General features: G+C 47.3%; 4 protein-coding genes across 9 annotated transcripts; 1 reads left to right on the forward strand and 3 right to left on the reverse strand.

Annotated features, from left to right (window-relative positions):
* Nucleotides 1-105: 105 nt before the first annotated feature.
* On the forward strand, nucleotides 106-3,591 carry c8h17orf75 (chromosome 8 C17orf75 homolog). 2 transcript variants are annotated; one of them, XM_037255971.1, is made up of 9 exons: nucleotides 107-417; nucleotides 812-886; nucleotides 1,216-1,470; nucleotides 1,541-1,601; nucleotides 1,720-1,839; nucleotides 1,916-1,980; nucleotides 2,039-2,178; nucleotides 2,245-2,348; nucleotides 2,416-3,591. In XM_037255971.1, the coding sequence occupies exons 1-9, from the start codon at nucleotides 107-109 to the stop codon at nucleotides 2,623-2,625; spliced, it is 1,341 nt and encodes a 446-aa protein (XP_037111866.1). In that variant the 3' UTR covers nucleotides 2,626-3,591. The 2 variants fall into 2 exon arrangements, with proteins under 2 accessions (XP_037111867.1, XP_037111866.1); XM_037255972.1 differs by lacking the exon at nucleotides 812-886 and having other exon boundaries at nucleotides 106-417; nucleotides 2,416-3,375.
* On the reverse strand, nucleotides 3,280-9,294 carry rhot1a (ras homolog family member T1a). Of its 2 annotated transcripts, XM_037255905.1 has the most exons (20): nucleotides 9,164-9,294; nucleotides 8,818-8,876; nucleotides 8,653-8,734; nucleotides 8,533-8,576; nucleotides 8,388-8,441; nucleotides 8,127-8,179; nucleotides 7,797-7,905; nucleotides 7,143-7,244; nucleotides 6,961-7,059; nucleotides 6,740-6,848; nucleotides 6,549-6,669; nucleotides 6,405-6,489; nucleotides 6,195-6,340; nucleotides 6,030-6,130; nucleotides 5,829-5,959; nucleotides 5,618-5,701; nucleotides 5,345-5,467; nucleotides 5,068-5,270; nucleotides 4,542-4,664; nucleotides 3,280-4,155 (listed from the first exon to the last, which is right to left on the reverse strand). In XM_037255905.1, exons 1-20 carry the CDS (start codon nucleotides 9,198-9,200, stop codon nucleotides 4,038-4,040), a joined length of 1,983 nt encoding a protein of 660 aa, XP_037111800.1. In that variant the 5' UTR covers nucleotides 9,201-9,294; the 3' UTR covers nucleotides 3,280-4,037. The 2 variants fall into 2 exon arrangements, with proteins under 2 accessions (XP_037111800.1, XP_037111801.1); XM_037255906.1 differs by lacking the exon at nucleotides 4,542-4,664.
* On the reverse strand, nucleotides 9,234-12,182 carry adap2 (ArfGAP with dual PH domains 2). Of its 3 annotated transcripts, none has more exons than XM_037256019.1 (12): nucleotides 11,973-12,182; nucleotides 11,783-11,907; nucleotides 11,587-11,678; nucleotides 11,338-11,426; nucleotides 11,143-11,255; nucleotides 10,919-11,068; nucleotides 10,750-10,833; nucleotides 10,611-10,673; nucleotides 10,459-10,536; nucleotides 10,158-10,386; nucleotides 10,012-10,074; nucleotides 9,234-9,787 (listed from the first exon to the last, which is right to left on the reverse strand). In XM_037256019.1, exons 1-11 carry the CDS (start codon nucleotides 12,058-12,060, stop codon nucleotides 10,046-10,048), a joined length of 1,140 nt encoding a protein of 379 aa, XP_037111914.1. In that variant the 5' UTR covers nucleotides 12,061-12,182; the 3' UTR covers nucleotides 9,234-9,787; nucleotides 10,012-10,045. The 3 variants fall into 3 exon arrangements, with proteins under 3 accessions (XP_037111914.1, XP_037111912.1, XP_037111913.1); XM_037256017.1 differs by having other exon boundaries at nucleotides 9,234-9,840; nucleotides 10,009-10,074; XM_037256018.1 differs by having other exon boundaries at nucleotides 9,758-9,967.
* A 119-nt stretch (nucleotides 12,183-12,301) lies between these two features.
* Nucleotides 12,302-19,941, reverse strand: atad5a (ATPase family AAA domain containing 5a). Of its 2 annotated transcripts, none has more exons than XM_037255799.1 (21): nucleotides 19,603-19,941; nucleotides 19,273-19,336; nucleotides 17,671-19,187; nucleotides 17,528-17,594; nucleotides 17,284-17,442; nucleotides 17,084-17,168; nucleotides 16,760-17,011; nucleotides 16,516-16,664; nucleotides 16,273-16,414; nucleotides 15,894-16,136; nucleotides 15,703-15,802; nucleotides 15,544-15,626; nucleotides 15,323-15,459; nucleotides 15,062-15,242; nucleotides 14,632-14,991; nucleotides 14,495-14,559; nucleotides 14,233-14,416; nucleotides 14,021-14,157; nucleotides 13,106-13,914; nucleotides 12,869-13,024; nucleotides 12,302-12,767 (listed from the first exon to the last, which is right to left on the reverse strand). In XM_037255799.1, exons 2-21 carry the CDS (start codon nucleotides 19,321-19,323, stop codon nucleotides 12,689-12,691), a joined length of 4,956 nt encoding a protein of 1,651 aa, XP_037111694.1. In that variant the 5' UTR covers nucleotides 19,324-19,336; nucleotides 19,603-19,941; the 3' UTR covers nucleotides 12,302-12,688. The 2 variants fall into 2 exon arrangements, with proteins under 2 accessions (XP_037111694.1, XP_037111692.1); XM_037255797.1 differs by having other exon boundaries at nucleotides 15,703-15,799; nucleotides 15,882-16,136.
* Nucleotides 19,942-20,126: the final 185 nt, after the last annotated feature.

The following is a 20,126-nucleotide window of genomic DNA, read 5'->3' on the forward strand; positions in this document are numbered from 1 at the left end:
AGGTTTCCAGGTTTCACAAATTAGAGTGACGGTATCTTATTTCAACATTTTCCCTCGGCGTTAAGATTATACAACTTGTTACAGTCGGACTTATTTAAAAACGTACATGGTTGGCGCATGCGCATTTCAAAAAGAACATGTTTACAATTTGCATTCGGGCGACATCATATCGCTTGTTTTTGTTCCTTTAAAAGAGCAAAGGAAAACCAGGGCATCGCCGACACGTAACGACCAAACAAACAATTGGCTCCCGCCTGCTCGCTTTGTCAGGATCATGTTTACATCCCAGACGTCGTCATTCCAAGATTCCATTGACGTGGAGGAGAAAGATGACTTTGAAAGCGAGGAAATCGCATCTTACGGCCAGAAGACTCAGTTGAACTGCTATTATGCCATTTATCTCTATGAGGGCACGAGGTAACTAGCATTGTTGCATTTCTTAGCATCATTAATTGTTTGTTCTTTGGGTTTAATAGTTATCAATCTAGCTACCGACAGGGGTCTCAAAGTCCAGTCCTCGGGGGGGGGGGGGGGGGGGGGGTCGCATTCCTACATGTTTTCCAAGTTTCCACCTGATTCAATTATGAATGTGAGGATGAACTGATCATTTGAATTGGGTGTGTTTAACGAGGGAAACTTGGAAAACATGTAGGAATACGGCCCCCCAGGACTGGAGTTTGAGACCCCTGATCTACCGACCTACCCATCTATTTCTGGTCTCATGGTTGCATTACAGTTGAACATTGTATTCCTTCCTCACCTGCAAGCACCATATGTGAAAATTTGATGATAAAAGTGCATCATGTCATAGATCGGAGGCTCCAGAGGAAAATGTGGCTTGGAACCAGAGGCGCACAGACTCCACAACCAGTCAGGAGGACTTTAGGTAACCCAGGAGCAGTGTGCCCCGCCTGTGCCAGCCGCCGCCCGCCGCCATCTCGCTCTCCTCTCACTTTTTGTGCACATCCGCAGGCTGCCTCGGGGAGCAACATTACATTTATTATCATCTCATTGTCACTTGCTCAGCAATCATTGGCTTCTGATGTCGTCATCATCATAATAATAATAATAAGGTTCCCCACTCCTGATGCAGGTCATCTATTAAATTCCACTGTGCTTTCTCCATCTGCTTCCTGTTCAGTGGCTTCCCAGTTCTTCATGGCCCATTCATTCCATGCATGTATCGTACTGACCACTGTGCCTTCCGCCTTCCAGCTTGACTCTGATTGACAGCAGCCTTCCCGTCGAGGCGGAACCCGAGCTTCGCACGTACATCGCCAGGAGGCTGAACAAAGGAGCCCTGCTGGGAGGGATGGGCAATATCGCCACGGTGGAACTCAGTCTCCCGGAGCAGGCAGTGGGCTGCTACTGCTGTCTTCTGGAGCAGGAGCGATCTCCGGACCAACCCGACGCCGATGGCAACGGACACGTCATCTGCTTCTTGGGAGGTTCCGAAAAAGGACTCAACTTATATCCTTTTTTGGTCCTTATCGGCATGTCGCATCTTCACTCATCTTGCCGTGTTCCTTGACTGCTGCACGTATAGGCTGGAGCTCGATAAGTATGTTCAAGGCTTGCGCAGCAGTCTGCAAACGCCCGAGGTACAGAAAAAAGCATTCTTTTGTCGTCATACAAGTGTACAGTATAATAATAATTCATTAAATTTGTATAGCGCTTTTCAAAAAGCCAAAGACGCTAGTATGTGTCTGTATGCGACAGCTCCAAAATCTGGAGACGGAGCTACGTCCCTATTTGAGTCGCTGGTACGAAGAGTCTGTCATGCACATTTACCGTGTGGTGCAGTTGGTCCAGAGCAACATCAGCTTCCTGCTGCACGCCGTAAGTGTCACGGGCATGAGATGTAGTAGGTTTGATTGAAAACAATACTAAAGCAGATTCGCTCACCTTCATCCAGGCTCTGAGTCACAATCACGTGGAGGTCACCAATGCGGACGACAGGACGAAGACAGACGTGTCCCGGTGAGAGGCGTTGTTTTCCTCGGTGCTTTGTGCATGTTGTAACGTCACGTTCATTCAGGTTCATCAAAGCAGCCAGTTTGCAGGGCCTGTCGCAGCAAGACACCACGGCGGCCTCCCTCTGCAAGGCCATGTCCGAGGACGCGCATTCCCACCTGACCCTGGACTGCGCCGTCACGCCGCCCACCTTCACCAACACCGGTAAGTCAACCTGGCGCTGCCGCCGCGGCCCAGGCGTCAAAATCTTGTGTGGATTTTGTATTCCAGTCAATAACCGCTTCTGCGAGGACTGGAGTCAGGCCTTTTTGAATGCCGCCGAAAGGGCCAACCCCTTCCTCCTCAGACAGATCCTGGAGAACTTCAAACTGAAGGTGGGAGAACACACTTTGATTTACTGGAGGGAGGAAGCAACTCATGCACGTCGTCTTGGCTTGGCAGGCCATCCAGGACATGAACAGCCTGAAGCGCTTTGTGCGTCAGGCCGAGATGAGCCACTACGCTCTGTTTCGCTGCTGCCAGTTCCTGCAGGGCTGCGGCAACGGCGACGTGCTCCTGCAGAACGCCCGGGCCGAGCACAGCGACCTGCCCGAAGCCTGCCGCATCATCACCGTCCTCGAGGAGTTCATCAGAGAGCAGTCGCTCAGCTGAATGCTGCTCTCATACTTCCTTCCCTTGTTGTTTCCTGACATTTTAAGTACATTTTGGAAGGAGAGTAAAATGTATTTATCTTCTACATCCATCTATATATATAGTTATCCACTTGTGAAGCTCCAATTATGGTTGTAAAAGTAGGAAAGTGAGTTTTAGTGTATATGCTTTAGGACAAAACACTTGTAACTGACACACATAATGAAAGCATGAATTGATTCCTTGTTCAAATATAATTGTCTAAATTTTCATTTATATTTCATATCTATGTACGATGAATTATGCAGATGATTTAACACTACTAATATTGTATACAGGGTGTCCCGAAAATGTGATATTATTTCAAGTTTTGCGCAAATGATTGCTAACATGATGTCTGACCAAATTTAAAGCTATTATGAAGAATTTAAAACAGTTTCCACTTTCCAGGAGTCTTACTGTTTGTGAAATGATTCTGTAAACATTCTATTTTTAAAACTTGTAGCCAATTTCTGTTCAAGTTGGGAACGCTTTTAAGGGTAACATGAGTTCAATTGTGAAAAGTGATTACGTGTACTGTGACTCTAAAATGTGCATTGGACTGTATGTGCGTGTACGTAACGTGCATGTCTTGTCACTCTTGTATTGTTCTTTCCAAGACGACAAACACGTCAATGGGTGTAAATGCAATTTATTCATTATTTAAAATCATTTCTTTGACTTGTGAAATTAGCCGCCATTTGACCCAATTATACACAAAGTTGTGAAAGATTGCCGTGTGTGTATGTGGAAGGGGGACTTGGCTATTAGTTATTCTAACAAACGAGAAGTACATACAGAGCTAGTTGCAAACCAAGACAAGTTAAAAACAGCGAGGAAATAGCCTTGAGAGCGCTAAATACAAAAATACAAGAAAAATATATTTGTAGCATGTGAACAGGTTGACACATTTATAAATTAAATCCAAATAAACGGCTGCATAACATCCATGAGTGTTAAAATGAAGTTTGTTTGGACGCCACTAGATGGTGCAAGAGGCCACCAGGTCATTGCTAAAACCTTTTTCAGGACAACATCCAGAATATACTGCATATACACATCTATTAACACACTCAAGTCCCGTTGTGGTTGCCTCAACTTGACCTGAGAAAAACTAAAAACAAATATGGACACAATGTCCGTGTCTGAGAATTGACTGGTAGGCATTCGCAAGTTGCATTTGACTTCAACCCCCACAAACCAAAACAGGATTGACACTTGATGATTAAATGCATATAAAATGGTTTCTTACTATGAAAGGATGAATGTGGCGGGATCAAGCAGGCAGTAGGTAAGCCGGTCGGTCGCACGGGTGACGACCGGACGGGACGGGACAGGACGGGACGAGAACCACGGCGGGAAAGAGGATGCAGACGTCTGCCGCTGCCGTCCCATCACCGTTGTTTGAGAAGCGCTCTGTACATGGCGAAGCCCAGCACGGCAAACACGGTGGCGCCTACGCTGGCCCGCAACCAGAAAGTGGAGTTCTTCAGGTCTGCTTGCGCCATGTGCCTGGTGAGACGGCAACACAGACCAGGTGAGATGCTAACATTGATGTAATCTGCTCCTTTGTTTTGTTTTTAGAAATAATGCACATTCACTTCTGCATCTCCAAAATATACATCTGGAACAATTTCTTGCGCTTCACTACACAGTGGGGAAAGAACAACAAACACAAGATTTTGCTTTGTATGATCTATCATGCAGCTAATGAACCCTACCATTTACCATTTCAAGTACATCTTTCAAATATGACACAAGGGCGCACACTATGGGGCGGGGCGGGGCGGGGCGTCTAAGAAGCTGCCATCACGTCACCTCTGCAGCTGCTCCACAACTAGACAGAAGGAGTGCGAGCGACTATGCCCAAACACAAGATATGGCTCAACATGATCAACCTGTTGTGAACGACCCTGCGCAGTTGGGCCTTAATGGTGCGCAGCAACTCCATCTTGAGGAGGTTCTGACACAGGCAATAGGTGCACTTGTTGCAGGCGCACATGCAGCGGAGACGGGCGTGGCTGCGGGGGCAAGAACACACACACGAGAATGCGTGTACGCACGCGCATGCAAAACAGACAACAGGCGTAAAACACATGCAAGCGGGATGGAGGAGACCTTAGAGCAGAGGAGGGATGCTTTTTTTTTTGCTTTTTTTAAAAAGAACATCTGTGTTGGCTGCCTGCTTAAATAACACAGAGTCAATCAGAAGCCAAATTGATTGTAGCTAAGTAAGCCATTTAGTTCACTCCACCGCGTTCAGACAACACAATTTCCGGAAAGCTCAAATGCGATTCCGAGGGCTTGAGCGGCTTAGTGGCGGTTAATCTGCTCGGAAAGCCGATCTCATGGGAGCGTTTTGAAGGAGTTAAGACACCCTCAAAGACCTCCAATGTCCATCGAAGGCTCCGGTCGGGTACTCACGGGTACATGGCCATGGTGGTGATCCTGGTGTAGAGGTCTTTGCCGGGGGCCTCGGTGGTGTTGCACGTAAACGGCTGGGGCGGGTGGAGCTTGTGTTTGCGGCAAAACTCCTGCGGCGAAAGGCTATACTGCTGCCGCGCTTCGTGCAGGTCCGATTTGGCGGCTATCACCACGCACGGGGTCTTGCTGTCGATCAAGTATTGCTGTCACACGCACACAAACAACATTTGCACTTTATCACCGTTGGGCGAAAAGCGCAAAAGCAAGTGTGTCACACCTTGTAGATTTTGGCGCAGTATTCAAAAGAACGCGGATTGCCGACGTCGTAGACCAGGCAGACCACATCGCAAGCGAGGTCCACTTCTGACATGAAATCGAAATCGGGCATCATCTCATGGAGCTGGAAGGAGATTTGGTGAAAAGCAAACATGGTCAACTTCACTCTAGAGCTCTTCTCAAATTCACTACACTCAGGATGTACACATACAGAAAGTTTGAACATTTGCACCGACCGAGCAAATCGTTTCGAAGCAATTGAAAAGTCACCTACCAGCAGGTACTTCTCTTGACCATACACATAGGTTGTGCTGATGGCGTACAGGGACTTGTGATCTTCTCTAATCCGCCTCTGTCGCTATGGGGACAAAAACAAAACCCATGAGAATCAAACGACTGCTAACGCGCTAGCTCGCCGGTGGCCTTTCCGAGGGCTAAATTCATTTGTCGATCGCAACGGGATTGTCCTGCATTCGTGGACCGACCTGAAGGTTCTTTCCCAGGAAGGCCTGCAAGAAGCCGCTCTTCCCGCTAGCTCGGGCGCCGAGGACGTTGCAGCGGAACACACTGCGCTGGGTCTGTTTCTTCTGTAGATCGATGCCTTTGTTTCGTGTCACTGAAAATCAAAAGCAGACCTATATTAACTCTTCTCATTCAGATTTTTCTTTTTTTCTTGCATCGTCTACCTGTGATCGCAGCGGCTTGGGACTCCTGCTCGTAGATGATGGAATAGCCCAGATAACCCAAATACTCCAAACTCCGCTGGACATCCAAATATGTCGTTAACCTGCGAGGCAGTTGGACGTGAGTTTTTGTAAACACATAAAGTAAAAAAAAAAAAAAACCCTCACGTCCACTGGGAGAGGTATCCTTGGTATGTGATCCATCCCTCCTCATTAGTGCACACTGTGTGGTTGACGTCCGGACCCCACGGCGTGTAGGGAAATACTTTGAACAGGTCCTTCACCTCCTCTGGCGATAGCGCACAATCTCGGTCCTGAAGACGCACACCTCGACAGTCTTAATCTGAGAACAACATGTCGAGACATTGTCGCACTCACTTTGTCGTGCTTGTCGAAGACGCTCTGAAGAAAGAGGTAAGCGTTGTGGTTTAGCTCCGTGGTGCAGTCAGGAGGAATCTTGACTCTGAAAGAGGGAGAAATTGTGAGCCACTCACCAAAAGTCACTGCCTCAAAGCAACTTACACAGGGAAGAGATATTCCTGCGTGAGCTCCAGGTCGTCGTCGTAACCAAACCTCCTGAGCACAGTCCAGGTGGTCTCGTGTCGGCCGCGCTGTATGAAAAGAGTGTGCAGGAACAAGAAGCCTGAAATGAAGGAGGAGAGGAGCTGAGCAAACAATTCCTCTCATATTAGCGTTGAGCAACGACGTCCAACCTTTAAGCGTGAGCCCGTTATCCTTCACTCCATCGGCCATGTTTCTCCTGACTACATTTTTAACATCCTCTAAGGCCTGGGACGCCAGTGGCGTGTTGAAGCACGTTCTCTACATGAAAAAAACAAACAAGATAATAATCACAACTCTGTAGCGATACGATGTCAGCATGACGCCGGAAAGTGCAGTATTTGAGCGCAGACGCGATACGATGACGGATTACCTGAAAGAAATTGAGCTCGTTGTCATTCAGGATGCCGTCGTTGTCCAGGTCGGACACTTTAAAGATTCTAGTTAAAGCCTTGATGCAAGAAGACTTCAGCTGTCAGACAGATAAACACGCACATGTCTATATTGAAAATTCCGAGAGCAAAATATCTCCATCGGCAAAATTGCAACACTCACCTCCTTGTCTTCTGGACAGTACAGAGGTCCTGTCGGGTGGAGAACTGCCTTCTGGGCATAGTAGAACAACTCGGAGATGTTCTTCAGATTTTTGGCCGAGCACTACGAGGGGAAAAAAGGAGCATCCGCTTAACTATTATTGGCGGTGAGAAATGGCAGGCACGGCATGCCTGTTTAGATAAATTGCCACATGATGGAGTGTCCAAACTATTTCCACTTCTAAGTGGCCACACTTCTGTCCTGTCCTGTCCTGTCCTGTCCTCCCTTCTTTCTACTTTGGCTTTGCAGCTAATCTAACACCCTGGCCTGGCCTGTCGCTCGTCTCGTCAATAAGGCTCACGTCGCCGAACAAAAACCAGACTCCTTCACATTCCCAAGCCTGATTGGTCGCTCAACGATATCAATCCATTTAATGTCGGGGCGCAAACGAGGTCAGAAGCCTGTGAGCAACTGATTGGGCTTGACTCGCATATTTGTAGCTGTCTCAAGTACAGGTTCATCTTGTCATACACGACTTGCCATGCATGCTCAATTATATATTTGGGGCCGAGTAGTGTTTTTCCATTCAAATATGCATCGTAATTATGACGATTGCACAGTCGGCGCGTTCCGACCTCCAAATTAGCGGGTCTCCATCTGGTCATGTTATCTTACCTCGACACACGTCTCAATGTCCTGGTATTGATTCATAATAGGCAGGATGGTCTCCATGCTGCTGTGCTCCACCAGGTCAGACTTATTGCCCACAAGGATCAATGGTACCCTGGGGAGAAAAAATATATACATATATACACACACACGTCACAAGCACCAAAGTACTACCATGTTAAACCTAATGACCACCATTTAAAACATGATTTAGCTATAACTGACATTCATATACAATCATGTATACAATGTATGCAACAATACAATCATATTTTTTTAGTATTTGGATGAAAAGCACCTTAAACGGAGCGCAACTAAAAAAAATAAAACACCCACCTGCTGTCTTTGTCTATTCTGTCATTGATAAGGGGAATCCAGTGGCTTGTCACCTGGGAGAAAAATAATATGTATATAAAAAATAAAAAAAATCGGCATTTACATCGTTAACAATGCTCCATTTTAGATTGTCAGTTTTAACAGTAAATAAATGCGCTTGTAGGTTCGCTTCAGGGTTACTAATACTACGATGCATTTCCATTGTTCGAGACACACCCAGACCAAATCAACAACAGCCACAGCGGCAGGATCTTGGCTCACCTTTTCAATTGACTTCTTGTTGTTGACAGAGTACACTATGCAGATAACATTTGCCTGTGGAAAATAGTCCAAATCAGCCTGGCATTTATGGAGGGAAAACACTGCAAACTGTTGAAACAAGTTATTGAGCAAAAATGAAACCCACTTTAGATATTTCTTGATAGAGCTGCTCATCTGATTGCTCTGCTTCTGCAAGATGTCAACAAACAAGAAAGGTGTTTTTCCATGTTGGAGCAGACCAGACAGCAAACAAACAACACAGTACCCGAGTAATCCACAATGTGTGTGGGGACCCTCTCTGGGGTGACGTCTGCGGGGATGGTGATTTCCTCAGCTCGCAGAGGAACCTGACATGTTGGGCAAAAAAAAGAAAATAGCACCAACAAACAATCCATTTATTTAACCAAGATTTGCATGTATAAATGATCACCTCATCAGGAAACTCCTCACTGACCAGAGACATGATCAGTGACGTCTTCCCCACCTTGGCTGTGCAGATGTAAAAAAATCAAATAAAAACCTTCCATCAAAATGGATGTATTGAATGTCATTTATAATCATCACTTGATCTTTTGTTTCAGGTGGCAAACCATAGATCCTAAACATACTCTGATCGCGGATGATGAGCAAGATATATTCGTAGAGCTTCTTTTTGTTTGTTGCCATGCATCACAGTGGGACAGTGAAGTGCTAGCTATTAGCCTCCTCGCTAGCCCACAGCATAAGCGGATAAGCGCTTTGCTTTGCAGCCGAGCCACAACACACTCGCTACTTACGTTCCCCGACGAGCAGTATCCTCACGTCCTTCCTCATGTTTTTAATCCAGAATAAGGGACAGTCTATTGCTTCATGAAGTCCCCTCGTTGGCTGTCACTTCTTCGGTAGTTGCTCTTACGTCAGGCCCAGCCAGCCACTACTGTCAAACTGGGCGCCTGCCTGCCTGCCTGCCTGCCTGCCTGCCTTTGTAGGACAAAACGGACGGTGGCTTTTTGGTGTCGCTCTTCAAATTCTTCACACGTTACGGAACAGAGGACACTTTGTGAGCTCAGTGCTATTGCATTTTTAAAATAGCCGACTGCTATGCGCCACGATTTCTGAATGGAATTCACGTTTTCGGCGGTCCCATAGTATTTCGCACGCCTGACCTCCACTAACCGGCGGCAAAGACGGCGAGTCATAAACGGACAAACTTCATTTGGTGTTATAAAACGTGGAATGCTGCCCCCAGGTGTCACAAAGGTGAACTGCAAATGCTTCGCAAAGGCTACAGTGCAGCCATGACGATACAAAATGACTCTGAGCTACAAAATAAGGAAATAGTTGGAAAAATTGACTGTCAGAGGTATATGTATATAGTCCAAAATAAATGTAAGTCCTCAATAAAAACGATTCCAATTGTCATTTCAACAGTAACAAAGTCATTTCATGGCACACTGCAGATGAGCATTCAGATGTTGTTGCTGTGTCATTCAAATCCTGAGCTACAAAATAAGGAAATAGTTGGAAAAATGGACTGTCAGAAGTATATGTATATAGTCCAAAATAAATGTAAGTCCTCGATAAAAACGATTCCAATTGTCATTTCAACAGTAACAAAGTCATTTCATGGCACACTGCCGATGTTGTTGCTGTGTCATTCAAATCCTGCTTTCCAATTTTCATCGCTTATTCCTGATGTTGGTTTCAGCTGCAAAGACAAAGAAACAAAAATAATGACCATTTGCCGACGACCCTTGTGCTCACTCACAATTGCCAAATTGCCATTCTTACTAGTATAATCCTGTGGTGTCATAGGCCTGGACATGACCTGTCTGAGTGAGTCCAGCCACTCTCTTTGCTCACTCTCACGCTCGCACATGAAGACAAATTGCCGTTCGGGTGTTTCCACCATGAGGCCGAACTTCCACTTGTTTCCACGGGTGTGCTTTGGGACACAATCCCTAACAGAGTAGCTGTCGCGTTCTGTGCCAAGGAAGATGACCCCCAGCTCCTCAGCATCCTTACATTCACAACGACTTTCAGACGAGGGACTTGACCACAAGGTAATACAAGCGTTTGTTTTTGTTCTCACCAAACAGCCTTTGAAGTAGAGCAACTTCCTGTTTTGGGAATCCAAAATGAACCACCTCTTTTTGAATGGTTCCTTTTGCTGGTAAAAATAGTACGAACATATACAATACAATACAAGCAAATGGCCGATGCAGTTGGAGTGGAACAACTTACCGACGGCCCTGTTTTTTCCATATATCCCTCTTTAAGGTAGTTTGGTGTTATATTTGGTACCAGCTGACAATGACAGTTCGAGATTCTCACTTCATACATCTGATCAGAGTTCATCATTGAAAATGTTTTGGGTGCTTACGTCGGCGTCTGTCCCGGTCGGGTACGCCGTCTTTAGGTATGCATAGCGAGCGGCACGAAGGGCGTTGTACCATGTGACTATTTCCTTGAATGCAAAAGAAACCCATCAGCAGCGCCAAAGTCAATGAGAACAGGGAAGGAAAAACATTCAGATGATCACGCAGTCCCACCTCAGGACTTTCATGATACACAAAAAGGCTCCTGGTGTGGTCGTTGTCCAGGTAAGTAATCTGCATCCCATGGGGATGACCAATCTTCTCTGGCTGAAATGTTACATTCAAGTGCTTGATAGAAATGAGCGCTTTTGGACCTTTGGACTCCTAAAGAAAATGTAGACATGCCACATCCCTTTTGGTGGTCAAAATACTTGAGCGCTATTTGCAAGCTAACTTACATTGTCCTTGTTGTAGTAAGCCAGCGTGAATTCCCTCTCAGACAAGACAAACTTTCTTTTGAGAAACTGTGTGTTCTCCTTGCCTTTCTTCCATAGCATGCCTTCATAGAAGCCTGGAATCAAATGGAAAAAAAGAGAAACTTCAACCCGACGACAGTTCATGGCTGATTCGTGGCAGAGAGGAGCAAACAACACCTGTGCTATAAGACGGAGGTGGATACTTGGTCTCGCCTGTGAATTCCAGTCTTTCATATTTGGCTCGTATCCACTGCTCTCTTAACACTCTAGGGGTTTCAACAAACACACATGAGGGAGGAGAAGCTGTATTTGCAAGCTCAAAGGTTTCTTCGAGCTAATCCCAAACCTACCTCCCTTTCGCTCAACGTGACCAATAAAGAGATGACGTGGGCTCATTTTTGAGATTGAAAATAAAAACCTACTTACGCACAGTCAGTCTGCTGTGGCCGGTAGTAGTAAGGAGGAAGTGCTTTTTCATACAAAGCTCTGGCTCGAGCATTGCCGCTGGATTTCATCAACTTCCAAGGCACAGCAAAATAAATACTGTTAGAGAACTGTTAGGCACTCCAACTGTTTGTTTTTTTTCATCAAAACATTTGTAAAGTATCACGTGTGTTTCTACCTCTACAAGCGCATCTTCCCAGTAGTCAAGCTTTATGGACTTTACCCGACTGGACAGATTACGGTGGATACCGGAACAGTTCAGACAGATAAACAAGCCCAACTTGTAAGACGCCCAGTCGGGATCTGCCGGAGATGAAAAGGTTAGTGGTTGGTGTTCTCGACAGGAGAACATCTGAGTCGAGCCTCACCGGGCACGCCGCAATCTGCACAAAGTCTGTTCTCGGGCAGCTTCAGCAGCTCCAGTAAGATCCTCTTGTTTCGCTCCCAGTTTGCCATGGCGCTCCACAGTGCGGCTTACGAGCGGCGCCCTCGAAAAGAACCATGGTGCCTACATAGTTTCACAAGCGGCCAAATCCAATAAACACAAGGTCTCAAACGAAAAGTGGAACTGGCGAGGTGTGGTTAATGTCACAACACAAGGCGAGCCCTTCCTCTTCACTGCACTTATAAGTGTCAAGAGCTTCTTTTTTTTTTTTTTTCTCTCACACTCATAAACGCGAACAGGAGGACACCTTATAAAAAAAAAAGACATTTATTCACTCAAAACACAATCCCAATGTGAAAGTGTCCAAATAGAATGTAGAAAAAATGTAAAAATGTGATTAAGTGCCTTCAAAGGGAAGGCCACATGATGGGGCCCTCTACACATCAATTTCATACTATTTTTTCACACCAAAAATGACAGATTCATAGTTGCTCTGAAAAGCCAATAGAAAACAATTTTCCAAAAGCAAAGTCAAGAATATAGAATTGCTACTGAGTATAACGACGCTTTACACAAACACACTGATGTGATGAGTGAGGTCGCACCACTTTCATGAAGTGGGTTACCAATGTAGCTGGTGGCCAGCAGACAACACACTGTGAAAATAACCACAAGTGGATGTAGCCTTTTCTCCCAGGATTAGGGGAAGTCTCGGGAAAGGTATTGGAGAGTATTCTTGTGGAGACCCAGATGGATGGAGTCCAGGTAGTGCAGGAACCTGACGGAAGAACAGATCACACTTTTATTCATAGCCCTGAGTGAGTGGCTGCTTGAAGACCCCCCAAAAAAAACCGCTTACCCACATCCTGTCATGCTTACCGTCGTTTCACCTTGCCTCGTTCCTTAATCTTCTCAGACCTGCAGATGGTGCGCAGGGCAGGCATGTAGTCCACAGCAGTTGCAGATCTGTTGCCCAGCGCGCCAAATGTGCTGCACGCCACACTCTCCACAGCGTCTCTTCTCCTCTGCATTATTCTGGAAGTAAACAACAAGCTCATTTTCTGATTGGAGAAGGTTCACACAAAGAAAGGTTTCGTGGCTATATGATGGACTCACAGCGGCTGACAGAGGTTGCTCTGAGTGAAGCTGTATTGTTGACAATGAGCAGCCACAGGGAGGGTGAGTTCCGCCGCAGCGTCTCGGGCCAGCTGCGCCTCCAGCCGCCGGGCTCGCTCCCAGGCCTCGGCCGCAGAGCGCCGACACTTGTGGAAGCTCAGGGCCTCCACGGCGGTCTGGATCTCCAGCGCACGCTCGCCTACCGCCCAGCTCCACGTGTCGGGCTCAACTCTGGACTCGTCGCTCATTCCGTCCTTCAGAGCCGCCGTGACTCGGGAAGGTCCCCCGTGAGGACCGTCTCCGTAATGAACGAGCGCGGAGTCCATAGCGGACATAGTGTCGAAAAAGTCACTTATGGATTGTAGACATTGGGAGACAGGAAGACTCTTTCGATGTTCCGCAGGAGTCAGCGCTTTCCTTTTGACCGTTTGTGGAACTAGTCTTTCAGTGGGTTCCTCTTTGGCCCGAGCTCCCTCTCGCTGCTTGCAGAGCGAGAGGAAGCTCTCCTCGGAGTCAGAGTCTGAGTGCAGTCCATCCAGGTCAGGTAGGACGCGTTTCTTCTTGTTCCTCTTCTTTCCGCGGGGTACTTTGAACGGACCGTCGTCATCTGAGCAATCGGCCGATTCAGACGTCAGCGGCGGCCTCGCGTGGGAAGGTGTGATTTCAGAGAGGGACTCCGTTTTGTAGGCGGGGATCAGCGTCGTGTGTGGTAAAGGTAAGAGGGTCTCCATGTTGGAGTAGAGCAAGTGAACTCCTTGGCGAGTGCTCTCCATTAGCAGCTCCCACAAAGCCGTCTCATGCGTCTCAATCTGGTGATGCGAAATATACCGTCATGACTCAATGACTGCCGCCGCACACTGAACCGCTAGAACACACGTGATTTATTTTTAGTATAATAGTCATGGTGCAGTTTACCCGAAGCAAGTCCCAAACATCTCTCTCGGGTTCAATATTCAGCAGGCCCAGCCGGCTCTCCGTGCAGCCGCTTTCACGTGGAGGTCGAGGACACGCGTCCGCCGCTTCACCGCTGCTCTCACCCTTGGGTTCGTTTCCTAATTTCAACAATCCATCATGGCAGTAATTTGATAGGAGCCGTGAATATAACTGACACGACTGGCCGCACTTACCGCACGCGTTGTCCGAGGGTGATGTGAGGGGGCGCCCGCCGGCGCTGCGGGTCCAGCATTGCAGCTGCAGCAGGCTCTGGCGGATGTCGCAGCCGTTGAGTCGGAGCAGCGCGTCGACGTCGCGCTGATCGGTTCTCGTGTCCTCGGCCAGACACAACAGACGCAGGTAGCTGCTCGCGTCCAGCTGAGACAGGAGAGACGGTGAGGCGCAATTGAAGCATGCGGTGAACGAACCCAACCCCCCGATGAGGTCGCCGCTCACCAAAGGGGGACTTTTGAAATGGATCTCTTCAAAGTTGCCATCAAACATGGTGCGGAATGCGGGATCTGTAAACCATTCAACATCTCGTCAAAATGGGCAGGTACACTTGCCGTCGTGGCCTCCGTGTTTCGACTAACCACTGGTGGTGAGGATGACCGGTCTCTTTGTGGTGCTCATGAAGGTCTTGATGGCGGCGAGAAAGCCGGCATCTTCGTCAAAGATAACATCCACTTCTTCAAACAGGATGAGCGAGGTTGCCGTCCTCTTGCTCTGCTCCTCGGAAGCCGAGGCTGATTTGACTGCGCTGTCCTCCTGTGGCTTGACTTTCTTTTGCTCATCCCGCGTAGCGCTCTGCGCTTCCTTGCCGCCGGCGGCTCGGCTCGTTTTGAAGAAGTTAGCTAAAGTGGTCGGAGCCGGGCCTCCTCGTTTGGCACCTCTCGGGGAGTTGGGCGCTTTCCTGGGAGATGAGACGACCTTGCGAGGAGAGTTTGGCTTCCCTGGATGATAAAGAAATGAAGTGACTTGAGAGGACTGAAGACTCTTTCTCTGGACAATTGTAGTACATACTTGGAGAGGATCCATGCTTGCCGGCGCTGCTGCTGCTGCTGCTTGTGCCGTAGCTGTTAAAGTATGCCGGCTTGTTGGCGTTGACTCCTTGACTGTCCACCTGGTGCGACTGAGTGGCCTCCTTCAGCTGGGACAGAATCAGACGGCCGCTCCGCTGAGAAGAAGCGTTCACCTCAAACACCTTGGAGGAGCAGACCAAAATGTCACGGAAAGCTCCACGGGCACCCACAGGACAGATGAAGTGGTTTGTCATTTTCTGACCTTAAAAGCCAACTCCTGAGCACAGGCGTAGACTGAGGCGGTCTTTCCTATTCCCTTGGGTCCTGTAATTAGGACGGTATTGCACAAGGAGTCTTCGGCAAACAAGGGGTCCTCGTCACCGCAGTCCCAGTCAGAATCTGCAACAAAGGAAATATGCACACACTCATTTCACCAAAGTAGATTGTTGGCAAATGAAGACTTTTTATTTTTCAATCACACACCGATGCTGCCTTCCTCTTGTGTCTTTTCTTTCTGCTTATTTCTCTCTTCCCTGTCTGCACGGAGCTTCCATTCCTTCAGCCAACTGCGCAAAAACAAAAATAGACACCGAATAAGTCAGCGGGTTATTTCAACCTAAAAAAGCCATTTTGGTTGTTGACCTGTGCAGCTTCAGCACTGAGGCTTTGTTACCGACGATGTCGCCGGAGCACTGCGGCTGATATTTTTCCGTCCACAACACATCCTCCATGGCCTCGACTGGGGGAAAACGCAAACGTTGTCCTTTGATTTCATTCGGGGTCACAAAAGCCAAGAGGCCCGACATTATGTAATCACTCACCTTTCTTGTCCGTTTCCACACACAAGTCATCGAGCGCAATTCTAGGATCGTCATCTCCCGACGAAGGCTTGTCTTTTGCCTTATTTGTCAGTCGGAGTCTCTGGGCTCGTTTGGCGCGGCCTCCCTTCTTTGGCTCCAGAGTGTTTTCTTCATCATGGGCAGCCCGCTGTTTCTTAGCTACTTTGGCCACCTTGTCGTCCATCCTCTTCCTCTTCCCTCCCACTGGCTCAGGTGAGGACCGAGTGCTTGCAGCCTCTGTGTCAAGTCAGTAAAACACCACGGTTGTTTTTTTGTTTTTTTTTGTGTTCAAAAATCATTTCCAAGCAAAAAATTCATCGTTTTAGATAACAGTCCCTCTGTTTTTGTGTAACTGTCCACACGCCAGACTTACCTAAGTGGTGTTGATGATCAGCACGTCGGGCCAAGAAGCGAGGCAGGAACGTCTTAGCAGGGAAGAGAGGGTTTGTGGCCATGACCTCGTCCGTCAGAAGCTGACGAACTTTGTCAGACATCTCAAGCCTCCAGCCCGAACCCTGGAGCAGGAGGCAAAAGCACAATTCACACAATAGTAGATGAACAGCCACAGTGGGCGGGGCTAATTTTCGATAAAAAGCCTTCGAAAAGCTCAACCTACTCGTTGACAAAAGACTCCACGTTCTGCTTTTGCCTTCAAGCCCAAGGGGCCGTTTAGAGGAAGATAGGGCTCAGGAACTTGGATGGAAAGCTCATTGAGATGGCACAGTTGGGGAGACTCGGGCCAGGGTAGACTCCATAGAGGACAATCTGTTGTTGGAAGAAGAAAAAAAACATTGATCAATTTGAGAGAACACATCCATAAAAGTAAAAAAAAAAAAAAAGAGAGAGATTTGAAAGCATACCTGTGGGTATTTGCGTGACGTGGAGCACCGGTTGGAAAGAGGCACAGGAAAGTGTGTACGTCTCTTTGGTGGCAGCAGCCTTAGCCATCTGCTTCTTGAAGGACTCGGGCAGGCCACTCTTGAGAAACTCTCGGCGAGCCCTGAACTGCTCATCGTCTTGAGAGTTTTGGGAGCCCTCCTGGCTGCTTTCGTCAAAGATGGAAATCACAGAAGACGACTTGCGAGCGGTCTTCTCCAGGCCTGCCAAGGAAGCTTTCCCAAGGACAATACAGAAGCATTCAGGGACTGATTGAACGGATAAACATGAAATGTGTCAAACGATACCTGAGGGAGCTTTGGGGGCTTTTCCCAGCACGTCATTTAGATTGCGTAGAGACTTAGTCTTAGTCGGACTTTTTTGTGGTTCCATCTGAGGTGAAGCAGGCAGAGAACAAAATTCAAAATCAAGATTTCTAGGTGCCATCATCAATTCCTCCATGTTGTCCTCATGAAAGTCGCAGATGACTCCAATTGGAAAATCCTACCTCGTCTTCAGAGTAACTCGTCAAGATGGAAGCCTTGGTCCTTGCCGAACGCCTCAAGGCGCTCTTACTCTCCACAGCGTCTTTCTTAATCTGTTGAACGGCTTTGGCTTTCGCCACCAGTTTCTTGGCCTTCTTGTGTTTTGTGGCGTTATCCGACGCCTTGAAAGAAACAAAACAGTATGAGCATCCCGATGTCTTTTGTCTATTAACGTCGCTGAATTATCATCAATCATGTCTTACTCACATGGCACGCCAAAGGAGGATTTTTGTCACCTTCAGATACATTTCGCTGAAGTCTTCTCAATTTTATCCTGATGGAACATATGATAAGGTCATTGATTGTCAAATGTGTATCAATATTAAATGCGAATATGATTCACGTGTTACCTGATTGGAGACTCTTCACCGTCAGGCGGAGAGACAATCTCTACTTCGTAGACTCCATGTTTGGACTTGCGTTGTGTTTTGGAGGGGGATAAATGATGAGAATCCTTCAAACTATCCACTTTGCTAACAGGAGTTGTTTTGGAGGCTGACCTCGTCAAAGTTGCGATAGAAGGATTTGAAGGAGCGTCGGGCTCCTCTTGGACGCCATCGATTGAGACTTTGAGTGCGGCTTTCCTACATTTTCTTTTTGATCTTATAACCATTGTGTTTTCCTGAAAATCATTTTCCTCTTCATCTTTCTCTATCGGTTGTTTTTGCTTGGCCTGGTTCTTGGCCAGCTTTGCTTTGGAGCCATCCAGGCCGGGTTGCTTGAAGGCCGCCATGAACTGTTTTCTCTCAACGTCAGGACACAAGGGTTCACTCCCAAGCACAGCCAGGTCAAGATCCTCCTCTTCAAGAACCACATTGGATTTGCGTTTGGCTGTTAGGGACGCCGTGTGAGGAGGTGACGCTTCCTTTGTAAGACGGCTCGCAGCCTTTCTCCTGTTCATTTGCAATGCTCCGCTTCTCTCGGGGTTTGAGATGGTGTGCATTTGAGCCTGAACCAAGATGGTTGGAGGTGAGACTTGGAGAGAGTCGTCTTCTTTAGGTTTAGAGGTGTCCGACTGGTGAGTGTCCATTTCATCAGCCTCTTGAGGTATATTTATGTCTTCACATTGCACACCGGTCCTTTTTTCTTCACCCTTGACCTCGCTCTGACTGCGTAAGAAATCCTCAAAGGAGATCATGACTGTGTTGCTCTTCGACTCAGTGTCTTCATTAACCTCCGCGTGGACAGCGCAAGACCTCTCGGCACTTTTCAGCTCGGATTCAAAGTGATTTTCCTTCTTATGTTTATTCTTTCTTGAGTTGTGTACAGCTTTTGTTTTCACCTCCTTTCTTGCATGTACAACCGGAGATGAGGCGCTATTGATTGACTCATCTGATTCAGGTTGGGCATCTTTCCCACATTTAGAGGCACTTTTGTGAGCTTCATCTTTTTGAGCCTGCTTAACAAGCTGACGAGTGTCGCTCTCCATCGATCGATTAGAGCTATAGGCATCGGCGCTAATCTGGGCTAGCAAAGCAGCTGTATCACTCCCAAGGACAGCGCAGACATTTGGGCAATCTGTCGCCAAGTCGGATTCTTTCACGATAAAGGAGCTTGCCTCATCATTTGATATAACCGTTTCCAGATCGACTAGTTTACGTGCGGCTTTCGTTGTCTTTCTCCTCTGTTTGCGAGACAGCTGATTCACACCTACATCTGGGCTGGTGCGTTTTTCTGAAGACTTCTGACCATTCCCTTTAGGATGTTCTGAGGGACTGGACAGAGGCGCACGGCTAAAATAGTCCATGATGTTATTGGAGCGAGGAGGTGAGAAGGCTTTCTCCACAACCTTGGCCACAGGGGAGAAATAGCTGGTGATTGTCTTGACAACAGCACTGCCGCCATCTTTGCTAGATTTCTTGCAAGGCTGTAAACATTTGGGAATGGGAAAGTTATTGAAATATGTGACCCGAACGGTGTAATAGCTACTATATACGGATATGTGAAAATACCTGCGTGTCAAAATCTTCTATGACAGACGCCATTGCCACAACACCAGCCATTCTCAATAAGGACCTGAGGCAAGAAGTAACAATCATTACAAGAAGGCAATACTTCAGCTAAAACTATCTATCAGTTGATACAAATGGCATTTGTGAGGAAGCAATTAGCTTGCTGATGAGTTTGACATCACCCACATAGAAAAGCACCAATGACACTGTGAAGCTCTACAGCTAAGTAATAATCTAGTAATAACACATTATTATTGCCAAGACAGAGCCCAACACTTGCTGCGTGCTTCATACTGCCACACTGGTCATATTCTTGCCCAAAACACTTACCGAATACAGGAACACTTCGGAAACTACCCCAAGCTGCTTTCCTGTTTGCGTGTCCGTGTCGACAGCAAACTAATCAGAGACCTCACGTCTATTTGTTGCGAGCATAAATACGGGCGAAAACAAGCTAGCAGAGTAAAACGGAGAGAAACGTTGCCACTCAACAGTTCCCCAAACTGGTGCGCACATCCTGCGAGCGTCGCCTTTGGTCGTAAGAACGTGAGGTAGAAGTGTTGGATTTGTGTTTTCCTAAAGGCCCACGTTTTAGGTCGAAAAATACATTCTTCCAAAGGACTATTTCAAAAACGCGCCAGTTGTTGAGACGCAAGGGCGCCAACAAGACGTGACCTTTTGCGTCGAGGAATTCAACCAATCAGAGGAGAGAGCACAATTTCGCCATGTTTTGCCGTCGCTTGACCAAATCAAAAATGGCGCCGCTCGGTGACTTTTGTGTGTCCGTAAAATGACAGCGACTTCTAGCGTCTGTGGAGGCGCAAGTACATTATTGTCATATATTCCTATTCATT

Source organism: Syngnathus acus, chromosome 8 (genome assembly GCF_901709675.1).
Source record: "Syngnathus acus chromosome 8, fSynAcu1.2, whole genome shotgun sequence".
Classification (NCBI taxonomy): domain Eukaryota; kingdom Metazoa; phylum Chordata; class Actinopteri; order Syngnathiformes; family Syngnathidae; genus Syngnathus; species Syngnathus acus.